Here is a 13,603-nt window from a genome sequence, read left to right on the forward strand (position 1 = left end):
AAAAAATTGGTGGTGGTAGTAGGGACAAATGACTTGATTGGAAACAAGGAAATCCTAAGATTGGATATTGTTGAGAATAAAAGATAATAGTGTGATAGCAAAGGTAGTCAGGTGTTGCCCAGGTATGATGGTGATGAGATGAGGTGGACAGCAAAGATTAAGAATGATATGTTAGTGGAAATCTGTAAAGAGAACAAGTGCAGTTTAACATGAAGAATGCTAACTCATTTAACAAGAAAGTTTAACATGTTCTATTTGAAAGACAAATAGAATTATATAAGAGTGATGGAATGCATTTAAACGGTTTTAGCATGAGTCATTTGGAGAGACTGCAGCTGGAACAGAAACAATGAGTGCAAAGTGAATCTGAGCAATTAAGAAGCAATGTGAAAGAGTGAGAGAGTAATGAAGGAGAGACTGAAGTGATGCTTGTGAATTAAGTGGCATAAGCATAAAGAATGAAAGAACAAGAGTGCAAGACAAACAGGAAATGGGGACACTCAGAGTGGACAAAGAACCACAGCATGAGACAGGGGTGAGTAAGCTCAAAGAGTGAGTGAGTGAGTGTGTGTGTGTGTGTGTGTGTGTGTGTGTGTGTGTGTGCAGACAAGGGAATGGGATGGCTCGAAGGTGTGGAGAAGTCACACCTAATAAGTGGTATCAGAGAAACTAGTTATAGATCCAGGAATGAGCTGTTATGTGTATATACAAATGCCAGAAGTATCAGAAACAAGGGAAATGAAATGGTTGCATTTATTAAGTTTGTTTGCCCAAAAATTGTTGAAATAAGACATGGTTGGATAAGGATGACATCTTGATAGGAATAGAGATGGAAGGGTATGATGTACTTTATGAGGATAGAAAAGGTAAAAAGGGAGGTGGAGTGTTATTGATGATTGAAAAAGAGTTATGTCCATATTAATTATTATGTGACACCTCCAAGGAGTCCAAAGACTCATCGAGGGAGGGACCTACTCTACAACTATCCACCACTTATCAAGCAACCACAACGAACTGCCACTACCATCATCATCACCAACCCCACCGCCACCACTACTAATGGGTTTTTTGTAAATTATTTGTGTCCTCAAGGCCAATTTGTCTGTATGAGGGATAAAAAAAAAAACCGATTTGCCAGGAGAAAAACCCTGCTACCTCTGTATGAGATTGGCTAATTCAGTTAATACAAAGTAGAGATGCAAGGTGGAAACAGTGACTGGTTTTATGGCAGTATGGTGTGAGCTAGAGGTAAATAGAATGAAATACTTAGATGTTGTTACAGATCTGGTAATGTGAAAGGTAGTGAAATGTATAAGCAAATTAGTTAAAAAAAATAGGAAAAGGATGATCATTATGGGTGATTTCAATTATGACAACATAGACTGGGATGACAAAATGGCAACTGGAAGTAAAGAAAATGAGTTTGAGTTTTTGAGGGACAACTACTTAGACAATATGTAGAAGAGGGCACGGAAGGATTGAGGTCTTAGATTTTATCATCTCACCAGAGGATGATATAAATGTCGAATCTCCTTCCAGTTGGTGAGTGACCATGAAGTGATTACCTGGGTGGTTGCCAGTCATGTGAGGACTTCTGTCAGGAAGGGATATATGTGAAACTACAAGGCTGGTGATTATGAGGAGCTCAGGAAACAGCTTGCAGTAGTGGCATGTAATGAGGAGTTGGATGGAAAATAGATCAATGCCGCCTGGGTGATATTCAAGAAATATCTAGTAGAAGCAATGTCTAAATGTATTACAAGGGTCAGAAGTTTACATAAGGTAGGTGTAAAATGGATGAATGAAGAGATTAAGTAGGCAATACAGAGAAAGAAAGCAATATGGAGACAATATAAAATGAGTGGTAATAATCAATTCCATAAGGAGTACAAAGAACATGCAAGAAGGCTTACTTGGTTAATAAGGATAACAAAAGTTCAGTATGAGCAGCAGTTAGCTAATGAAACCAAAAAAAAAAAACCTAGGGAGTTCTAGGAAGATGACACTGATTGGAGAAAATATCCTTATGGACAACCAACTAATGCAGGGGACATAGCTGAGATATTTAATAAGCAATTTATAAAGCTCTTTCATCTTTGTGAATGTGACATAGTGGAGAGTTTGAGAGCAGTGGATAATGATGAAGAGAGAGAGTGACCGAGTAAACAAAAAGTACATGGGGAATAAAGCAAACTTGATGTTAATCAGGCTGTGGGACTTAATATATCACCACATATTTTGAAGCAATGTGCCAGGAAGCTGACGTCTACCTTGTTTGTTTAATATGAGTCTTACACTGAGTCAAGTTCCAAAGGAGTGGAAGGCAGGCAAAACTAGACCAATTCATAAGAGGTGACAGGGGAACAGGACCATGGGAATGGGAATACCAGTTCAATGTGAAATGTAAGGTTTTAAAATTAAGAAAACAAAGATGGGATGTAGAATTTACATGTGGTAAAGATTGTTGGAGGTAGAGGAAATAAGATATCTTCGGGTGATTGTGAATAAGGATCTAAAATTTGGAGAGCACACTGCAAAAATTGTGAGAACAACAACAATGAATTCTGGCAATGGAACACTGACTTGTAGAAGTAAGGAGATTCTGGTTATATTGTATAAGACCTTGATTAGGTCACATATGAGCTACTGAACACAGATTTGGTAAACTGGTTTTCAATAGGATGAAGAGATGTTGAAAAGGGTTCAGAGGCAAATGACTAAAGTAATTTCTGATTTTTGGAATGTTGAATATGAGGAAAGGTTGAGAAGATACAATTTACAGTCTAGTGGATCACAGGAAGAGGGGTGATATGATAGATGTACAATTCCTCCATTTTGATATCTACCCACTAAATTTACTAGGTCTTGCCTTTCATTCAAGAACATGTTTCACTTCATGTTTAATGCTGAATATAGCAGCTACACACTGCATTCCCTGATCCCTACCAACCGAATATAATATACTCTGGTTGGTTGGCTCTGTTTTAGTGATGTAATTATTGTTACTTGAAAGTTAAGTTCTTCTCTGACTTATTAATTTGTTTTTCTATCTGTCCAGTTCTACTGATTTTTCTTAGGCATTTCATTTCAAAAGAATTAAGTTTATCTATTTCTTTTTTTCTTAAGATCCAGCATTCTGAACAGTAGAGTACTGTGGGAATTATCATTGTTTTATATATCTTTAATTTTAGTTCTTTAGTTAATCATTTATTGTTCCATATATTTTGTACTCTGCCTACTGTTGTCCATCCATTATTGATTCTGTGTTTTATGGTTTCGAAACAATCCAGATCTTCAGTGATCATTGATTCTAGGTAACTGAAATGCTTTACTTGTTCTATATCATTGTTCCTTATTTTTGGATTGCTTCCCTTTATCTTCCTATTACCATTAGTTTTGTTTTACTAAATTGATTATGAATTGATAGGAATGTTTAACTCTGTTTTGAAGAATTCTGATGAATATTTTATAGCAGTGGCTTAGAAGGGTGATAGGTCTATAGTCAGTGCAGGATTCTGACATCCCTTTTCTGTAGATGGGTATGATCTGGCCTGTTCTCCATTTCTGTTGATAAATTTCCTTTCTTTAGAATTTTGTTGAACAGTTTCCTATCAATTCATTCATTCTTTGTAGGGCATCTGTATTTGTCACATGCTCTGTCCATGAACAGTTTCCTTAGGTAATTTATTATACTTTCCCTTTTCCTAGCAGTTCTTTTTTAATGTTGTCTATGCCTGGTGTTTTATCATACTTTCTACCCCTTTTTCTAGTAGTTCTTTTTGATACGTGGTGTTTTATCATTTGTTTGATTGCTCTATGTTTTTCTTCATTTAGGATGTCTTTTGTGTCAGAAGTTTCTTCTGGGTTGAACGTGTCTTGTTCTATGTTTTTTTCAGCTGTGAATGTTTCTTTAAAATGATTAGTCCATATTTCTTTTATTCTTTCACTGCTATTTGTTGTGGTTCCATCTTTTTGCAATATTAAAACTGGGTTGGATGAGTATGTTCTAGCTATCTCTTTAACTATCTCATAAGTTGTCTTAGAGTCATGTTTTTTGTATGCTTCTTCACACATTCCTGCTTTTTCTTCTAAATATGTGATTTTTGCTAATCTGCATTTTTGGGCATTTTCAAATTTTTGCATAATATTCTATTTTCTTTATTATCTTCTTTTGAGAGGTTAGTTTTGGATATTCTCTTTCTCTCCCATAAGTCCAAAATCTCTGGTGTAAGCCAAACTTTATTTACTGTCTGGTAGCGTAAGTGTTTTGTTGCTGTTTCTTTAATAATTTCTTTACCTTTTTTTCCAAGACTCTGAGACTGTATCTAAAGCAAAATTATTTAATTTTTCTTTCAATGTTCTCTGATAGTTAGATCTGGTCAAACTATCACTGAGTTTTGATTTGTCTATCTTCTTTTGGCTTTGGTGGTTTATTCTCTTTCTTTTGAAACCGATTTTTAGTTTGGCTGATAAATGACATCCTCAGCAGTATTAAACCTGATATCAAAATTGGAGATAGTAATCTTAGCTTTTTACTTTATGTGGATGATGATGTACTTTTAAATAAATCTGCTAGAAGTCTGCAAGATTCCCTGACTAAATTGAATAACTGTCGTAATGGATTTGGTATGAAGGTCAGCAATAACAAGGCAAAGACAATGAAAATGGGCAAGAACATTGAAAATATCAACTGCATTGTGAATGGAGAACCTATAGAACAAGTAAAACTTTTCAGATACTTGGGCATGACTTTTAGTGAAGATGGTAAATTAAATATGACAAACAGACAACAGAATCAACAAAGCTTTTATGGTAGGAAGTCAAGTGAATAAATTTCTATGGAATAAGAGAGAAATTAGTCAAAACACTAAATTAGCTGTATAAAAGACAGTGTTCAAACTGATTTTAACTTATAGATCCGAGAGCTAGGTTAGAAATAAAACACTTGACCAAAGACTAGAGACCACAGATATGAGAGTCCTGAGAAAGCATGAACAGATGGCATTAATGGCTATAACGAAAATATTAAGAAAGATGTTGACATTGTCAACATCCAGAAATGTGTTATCAGAGCTAGGGTGGCATCATCACTTAAACAGAATGGGAAAGACTAGCAAAACAAGTGTTCGCTTCCTGGTTGACAGGAAAAAGACCCAGAGAAAGATCAAGATATAGTGGATTGATACAGTAAAAAGTGCATTAGACGACAGAAATATAAGATCTGATGATGTTGGAGTCTTGACAGATAACAGATTGATTTGGAGGAAAATTGTTGATAGGAAGTAAGTAATGATGTAAGTTCTTCATGTGGTACTATCATAATATCCTCTATACCCCTTGAAGGTATATGTCAGGAATTTGATGGAGAATGGAATGAAACTTTACAGAGTGAAAGGGAAAGAAGTGACTGCATCATCAAAAGGCCTGACTTCCCAGTTCTTAAATGGAGTATGTGCAACTCTAGCCTTTTGATCAGCAGGCAACCCGGTTTCACTCTTAACCAATGTTAGAAGTCAAAGTCACAGCTACTCATAAATTCAAGGCTTGGAGAACAGATGTCAATTGATTTGGCATTAGGGCTAAAGTAACTAAGATTACAAAGCCAGCATATTATGTCTGCTAACTGCATGTTGTGAAATCAGTTTACCTGTTCTGCAGAAGAAAATGACCTGCTACCTCTGTATGAGACTGACTAACCTTTTTTTGAAAAAACCTTATAAAGGTCTTTTCATACCTAGATCGGATTCATACCTAGGTGTTTCTAACAAAATGTCAATACAAAATCATCCACTGAGGTTCAGGAATACCAGACAACTCTCTGTATATAATGCAGATATATGTAAGAGTGTGTGTATATAACCTACTGCATATAGTTCAAAAAGCCTCCATGGCTCAGTTGGAAATGTTATTACCTTTAAGATTTATTACCTTACACCTCCAAGGAGTCACTGCAGGAGGCCACTCTACTCCACTATACACTCATCCAATCCTCCACTTATTATTAGCACAGTGACAGTACTACTATCAACAATTTCATCTACAGCAAAAGTATTTTGTTTGTAAATTGTGTGTGGAGATTTGCCCTTACAAATGAAAAAACCTTATTACCTCCACATGATATTGGCTATCTCACCTTCAAATGAAAAGGCCCAGAGATTCCTCACGTCACGACGAATCGAGATAATTTTTCCTTTCAGAAACATTTTTTTTGGGGGGGGAAGAACCAAACTGGGGAGTGAATATACACAACAGACTACAGATGAAGCCAAGATATTTGACCATGACAGGCTATTGAGACCAACATGCAAGACAATCAAAAATAGACTTATCGGCATACAGACACGAGGCATGGTTTCAAGTCTAAAGCAGGAATGTAGTCACCAACTATTATATATATATGTTTCAATATATACGTTTCAATAACCTCCTGAAATGCTGCAGGCGTTAATATACATTGCGAAGAAAGCAATTTTTTTTCATTCATCTAAAGAATAGGAATCAAAAAACTTAATGACGCAATTTTCATTAAGGTTTCATGAGTAAACCAACCTGTCACAAAGAAAATCATATATAAACACCTCTTATGATGCTGTGTTCTTAACCAAATTTTATAAACATAAGTATTAATGAAGGGTAAATATATTATATATTAACATCATCCTTAAATAAATGTTAATGATTCACAACTTAAAAAAAAAAAATGTACTTTCAACAATACTCGAGTCAAATTGCAGCAATTAGTAATTTACAAAGTTTGAACTTTACCTTTCGGGTAAGGCTACTAATAGTCCGCCTTAATATTACTTCTGAAACAGGAGAACCAGAAGTATGCACTGGACGAAGTCCATTCAATGAAAATTTCACTACATTCATTACTGTAGCAGCCATGTTTCTAAACGAAAGGTTTAACACATGCGGAGTGAAAGAGAAAGACTACCATAACCGTCACCAGATGGCATTAATGCACTAAATTTTCTAATATCAGAATGCATAAAAAAAATAATAATAGAGCTACATCTGGTATTTATTGATCTGGAGAAAGCGTATGATACAGTGCAAGAAGTCTGGAGGTGTCTGAGGGAGAAGAAAGTACCGGAGAAATATATCAGGTTGGTGCAGGAGATGTACAGAAATGTGAAGACACGAGTTCAAACCTGCCTGGGAGAGATAGAAAGTTTTCCGGTGACAGTTGGCTTGCATCAAAGTTCAGCATTAAGTCCGTTCCTATTTAATATTGTGATGGAGGTGGTGACGGAGGAATTGAGAGAAGACATACATGCCATGGACTATGTTGTATGCAGATGACATCGTGCTGTATGCAGAATTAAGAGAAGTGGCAGCCAAACTGGACAGTTGGAGGAAAGTACTGGAAGAGAGAGAGAGAGAGAGAGAGAGAGAGAGAGAGAGAGAGAGAGAGGTATGAGATTGAGCAAAAGTAAGACCGAGTATATGTGTTGCAAAGTGGATGGCAGCCAGGAGACAGATATGGAGCTGGAAGGAAATGTCATCAGGAAGGTCAGTGACTTTAGATACTTGGGTTCAACAATGAAAGATGATGGCGAGGCTGAGAAGGAAGTGGGATGCAGGATACAAACAGGACGGAGAAACTGGAGAGGGAGATGGCTGGAGTGCTATGTGATAAAAGTGTGCCGATCAAACTAAAAGGCAAATCTACAGGACAGTAGTGAGACCAGCTATGACGAATGCTATGGAAACTGTGGCCCTGAGGAAAAATAACATCAGCAGGATGGAGGTAGCAGAGATGAGAATGCTTAGGTGGATGTGCGGTGTGACCAGAAAGGATCATCTGAGAAATGACTATATAAGGGGAACAGTGAAAGTTATGAACTTGGGAGCAAAGATACAGGAGGCAAGGTTGAGATGGTTTGATCATGTGATGAGGAGGGAGGGAGGAAGAGTATGCGGGGGAAAAGGTCATGCAGATGGATGTGCAGGGGAAGAGGAAGCGCGGACGGCCAAAGAAGAGATGGAGGGGAGGAGGTGGAGGAGGACTCGAGGATGAAGAACTTGGATGTGGCGGCAGCCCTAAGACAGGAAGTTGTAGAGGAGACTCACCACAAACAGCGACCCTACTTAAGTGGGAAAAGCTGCAGAAGAAGAAGAATGCATAAAATAATAATAAAATACGTTGCTATAATTAACGTTATCAAAAAACGCCTAATTTAATTCAAAATTAAAATTGAAGAGTCGATGTGCAATGACGCAAAAGTAAAAACTATATAAATTGTCGTCTACAGACATAATCAAAAATCATAAATTATCGTCTATAGGCATAACCATAGACCACCCTACCCAAAAATAGATAGGTCACAATTTGCCAACTATTTCAATTCTTATTGAAATAGTTGACACTGAAATGTAAAGCAAACCATCTATGTAATATTTATTTATTACAAGAAAAATAAGAGCAATTTTAGTTATATATTTGATTTGGCGTGCAAATTTGGGTTTATCCAGAAGAACAAATGTCGCATCGTGCTCGTGACTATTTCAGATGGACAATAATTAAAGTTTTACATCTTAAAGTTGAAAGCTAGATAAATAATTTTAGCGTCAATAAGGAAAGAGCTGTATTAAAGCGTGGACTTCAGAGCCAGTGCACAATCTTCAATTTCCTAGCGCACTGTCCTTCTGCTACATACCTATGCTATTCCCTTTAGAGCTTTCCTGTACGATAGGGAATAGGCTGGTAATTTAGGAGTTTACCAACCGATGGCCTCACGACTTACACGATTCATATATACGCACTGCATTGTCGCTGCTTAAAACCTCAATGCCGTTCTTTGAACAAAAAAAAATAACGTGAACAGCGAAAGTCAACTATCAGAACTTCTTATTGCAAATAATAATTGATGATCATTAACAATGTACAGACTATGAATGAAAAGATAAGGAATAAGCAGAAATATTCTGGAAATCTTATGCATAATAAATGAAAAAAGAAAAAAAAAACAACAACTAAGAATGTATAACTGATAAACCTAACATCCTGAAAACAGAAAAATGATATCAGGAAAACTAGGAGTAGCTGTAGCATTCAATAATAAACAATAAGTTGAATTTTGTGAAAGCTATTTGAAGTAGACTGATGTGGTAAAATTCAGTACAGCAACGAGGGTATGAAGCGCCTGTGGCAAGTGTTTTAACTTGCACCCGCCTAACCCAAAAATTTTGAAAAATTTATATGTAACAAGTTAAATTTTACTAAATGCAATATGTTAAATACTTACTATTAACTCCCATCAAAATGAGTTGCAGAATTTGTGTGTCTAAAGCAGCGTATTGTCGAAATTTAAAAATTCAATATAAATAGCAGAGTTTTATATTTATTTACTTACTTTTATTTTTTATATTTTTTACGTTTTACCCCAAACATAGTTGCGCCAGTGGTGGGCGCCTCTTTCGCCACGCCCTCGTTATGGCACTGGTAAAATTACAGATTTAGAAGCTGGAAACTTTTGTGATCAGGGTCACACAAAAGATTCAATTAAAAAGAAAATGAGTTTTTCTTTGTCATTAATTGGAAACGACAGTTGAAATAGAGGAGGGAGATAGAGGCTTGTTATTCTTAGAGAACTAAATAATGAAGTAAATATCAATAACAGATATATTGAAATGTTTTCTAAAAATATGGAGAGGAGAAAAAAGCAAATAATACTGCTAAATAAAGAAAATTGTGCTTGAGGAAATGGAATTTCTATGAATGGTGTTATAAAACATAAAGAAAGACCATTCTAAATCAATTGCAGGCGAACTTAGAGAAACTAAATTCGACGACCAAAGGAAATTTTCTAAGCTTTTTTTAGATCAATTCCAGAATTAGTCCATGTATGATACAGGTAAGTAGGATACTCCACTCGATAAATCGAGTTTTCTATCCCATAACTCAAGTAAATTCAAAGTAAAACTCACGTTTTCAGATAAAAATGTATAACGTTAGGGTTAATAACCACAACATAGCGGCAGTCATTTGCAATACTCCCTTCCCCGAAAGAATTAAAATGACTGATAGTTATTGGTCAACTAACTGTGACATTGGATAAGGATAAAGTTAGCTTCCACGAGTTTCCAAGAAAGTGATAAAAGGAATAAATGGCCTTGACTACTCTTTTCAGCTATAGAGATATTCATACATTCATTGAGAGAATATACATGAAATAAGAAATTTCTTATTCGTTAGGTTTTTTTTGGATAATCACAGCTCACAACAGTTCAGAACATGAGGATGAAAAGGAATTTAAAATAGCATGTGGTCAGGGATTGAACAGGGAAAACATATACGATATAGAAAAGATACATATGTACGTGAGTATTCCTCCTCCTTTCCGGTATTAGGTCATAGTAGCCCGTTACATTATGTTCGTATTACGCATGGCCTATTATAATTTGAAACCGCTACCACTTCGAGGATAAGGTGGTTAGCCCTACATATCTGTAGATTGTGTGTGTGTGTGTGTGTGTGTGTGTGTGTGTGTGTGTGTGTGCGTGTGTGTGTGTGTGTGTGTGTGTGTGTGTGTGTGTGTGTGTGTGTGTGTGTGTGTGTGTGTGTGTGTGTGTGTGTGTGTGTGTGTGTGTGTGTGTGTGTGTGTGTGTGTGTGTGTGTGTGTGTGTGTGTGTGTGTGTGTGTGTGTGTGTGTGTGTGTGTGTGTGTGTGTGTGTGTTGTGTTCACGGGGCCGGTTTGTCTCTTCTGGGGGAAGAAAAACGCGAGTTTCCAGGTGGAAAAAACCCTGCCTGCATATGAAACCATCTGACTCACCTTTAGTCAAAAGAGATCAAATAAAGGTTCCTCATGTCTTGGACGAGAATTGAACTTAGAAGGCTCACGTGAGTATTAAAAAGAATTAAAATGAACTCAGATATAGAATTGTTTTTACAATAAATACAAAAATTAATCAGCTAATGCCTTTTATTCCCTTTTAGGGAGCATGGTGGCCTTTATACCCTATCTAGCCTTTGGAGACTGAGTAGGCAGTTCGATCTCCACCGGTATTCAATCAGAGATAGCTGGCCCATGACTATCACTAATTATAAGTGGCAATCGATGAAGAGACGGGCAAACAATTGCTGCCATCTCTTGGTACCTAATCCTAACAGGATGTGTTAATGTCTGAAAGTTATGGGTTCTACGATCGATTTTGTTGAATTTACGGGACGAAAAAACCGCTTGCTCGTGCTAGAGATCGACTGACTATGGAACTGGTTGAAGAAAGGCAGAAAAAGTTCCTCCAGTCAGTGATTAAACTTGAGTCCGAGCAGCTTAGCATGGAGAGTGCAAGCGCCACTTGCAGAGGCTTCTATGGCATGTTCCATAGACGCCATTGGCGCACCCAGGGAGGGGGACAAGGGGCCCTGTCCCCCCCCTCCAAAAGAAAAAGGAAAAAACACCAGAAAAATTTCTAAAAATCTTTCCCTAATTAAAATTCGTTTTTTTTTTTTATTTATGTTGTGTCGTGTCTTCTATTTCTATACTACTTATGAATTAGCGGTCACATAAGGTGGGAATACCCTATAGCTCTCGGGAATCACGTCCGCTGTGAACGCAAGGTGAACGAAGTAGTGCTCGGGTGGTACTTCGTTTTCCCGAGCTGGGTCAGAGGAGATCACGGGTATCATGTATTGACGATCACTGCAGATGCTCAGTCATATTTGCCCCCCCCAAAGATTAAATCCTGAGTGCGCCACTGATAGATGCTGCTAATGTTTCCTGCTGCAGCGCCTTAATTTCTGCACGAATGTCCATAAAACAGGGCAGGGTGCTGTAGAAATCTCCAGTTGTTGGATTGTCTGTGACTTCTTCACGTACACCTTTTCTTTTAATAACTCCATATGAAGAAGTCAAGAACATGAGAAAGTGTTAATTGCGCATCTCGAAATTATTTGCTCTTTGCGTTAGAATAATTGAATGATGATTTTCACGATAAAATTGCACAATTTTCATTCGTTATAGGTTGTGAACTCTTCTACAATTAATTTCTCAAGTGTTCCTTAGAATACCTGAAAAAAATTAAATGAAAAAAAAAAAAGAACAACAACAATTAAATATGTTATTTACATTTTAAACCCCTTCGTGACTTATGGGCCATTCTGTACATTTGTCTCCTAAGTTAAGTTGCTAAAGGAACGGAGCCCATGAGTCGAATATGTTATATACGTGAACTGAATGTATTCTTTGGCCTGCTTTTTTATCTCCTATAGGTAACTTCCTGTTGCTTCAGAATAGACTTGCCAGACGTCCCGTATTGTACTTGTAGGGATAGCATAATGTTCCGTATTTTAATGAAAAGATAAATATTATGTTAAGCAATTATAATTTTTAATATTCTTTTCTAATAATCCAACTTAAATTGATTAGTAAGTCATAAAAACTGACAATTCGAGGAAATTAATTGTTTACAGTTTACGGCGGCGGCATGCCAGCGACGGTCCCTTACATTTGTCGCTTTTTATTTAGTATAAGCATTTTATTTATAATTATGTACAGATAGATATATTGCATTCACAATTCTCTACAGATAGATATATTGCATTCACAATTCTGTACAGATAGATATATTGCATTTGCTTATTTTTAAAGTTCTTATTTGGACATTGTGCGGTGCGGTATCGGTACAGTACGTGGATGTTATTTTAATAATTATTAAAAAATAATATCTCACCTTTTTCGAATGTGCGATATTTGGATAATACATAAAATATGTAATTAAAGATAAATTAATTTTCTTTATTAATTATACAAAGGTAAATTAAATTTTGTTTCTTTCCTTAAGCCCTCAATGCCAAACGAAAGTGCGTTTTTAATGATTATTCGAAAGAATGGAATTTTATTTCAAAAGGAAAACATAACGACGAAGTTAAATGCAAAATCTGTAGATGAACGTTGAGTATTGCACATGGGGGCCGATCGGATATTACACAACACGTTAACACTCGGAAACACAAATTGAGCATTTTGAGTTTCAGTTCCAAAAGTATTGATGCTTCTTTTGTAAAACCAAATACTAGCAATGAAAGAAAAATTATTGACGCCAAAATAACTATGCCATTTCATTGCATAAAGCATCATCTTTTTTAAATTTCTAATGACTGCAGCAGCAAACTTGTTCCTATAATATTTTCGGGCTCACCAAAATTGTCCCGTATTTGGTTTTCCAAAATCTGGCAATCCTACTTCAGAATGTTATCGATTAGGAAGAAAGGGGGGGGGGATGCCTTACGCCATCTATTACTTTATACGAGATCAACTAACCCACTTTTAATATAAAGTCCTTATTAAGGTTAGTCAAGTTACAGACAGGATTCGAACCGAACTCTTTTCACTTGAAAAGCCGTGCCATCAAGCAGACACTTAATTACAATTAGAACTTATAGTTTCATTATGTTTATTACATACTTATGCAATACGATCATTTGATAATTCTTTAAATTTTACAAATGAACTATATTAAAATCAAGTAACTGTTCGTTAAATTCTTTCTTGTATTAGCTACCTTAGCAACAGTAATCGCAGTGTGTATAGTAGCTAGAGGAGACGATTGACGAATTTAATGCGCGTGCGCTTTACTTTTGTTCAGGGCGCTGACG

The 13,603-nt window shown here is 36.3% G+C and overlaps 1 protein-coding gene across 1 annotated transcript in view; it reads right to left on the reverse strand.

Moving 5' to 3' along the window:
* The window catches only part of Hsc70-5 (Heat shock protein 70 cognate 5), a 197,603-nt gene extending 190,699 nt beyond the window's left edge, over positions 1 to 6,904 (reverse strand). The window contains exon 1 of the mRNA XM_090392437.1: positions 6,766 to 6,904. Coding sequence (XP_090248563.1) covers positions 6,766 to 6,888 — 123 coding nt within the window. The 5' untranslated portion in view covers positions 6,889 to 6,904. The remainder of the gene's footprint in view (positions 1 to 6,765) is intronic.
* Between the last annotated feature and the right edge of the window lie 6,699 nt (positions 6,905 to 13,603).

Source organism: Typopeltis vanoorti, chromosome 5, assembly GCF_054136105.1.
Source record: "Typopeltis vanoorti isolate ZY-2024b chromosome 5, IOZ_Tvanoo_1.0, whole genome shotgun sequence".
Lineage (NCBI taxonomy): Eukaryota > Metazoa > Arthropoda > Arachnida > Uropygi > Thelyphonidae > Typopeltis > Typopeltis vanoorti.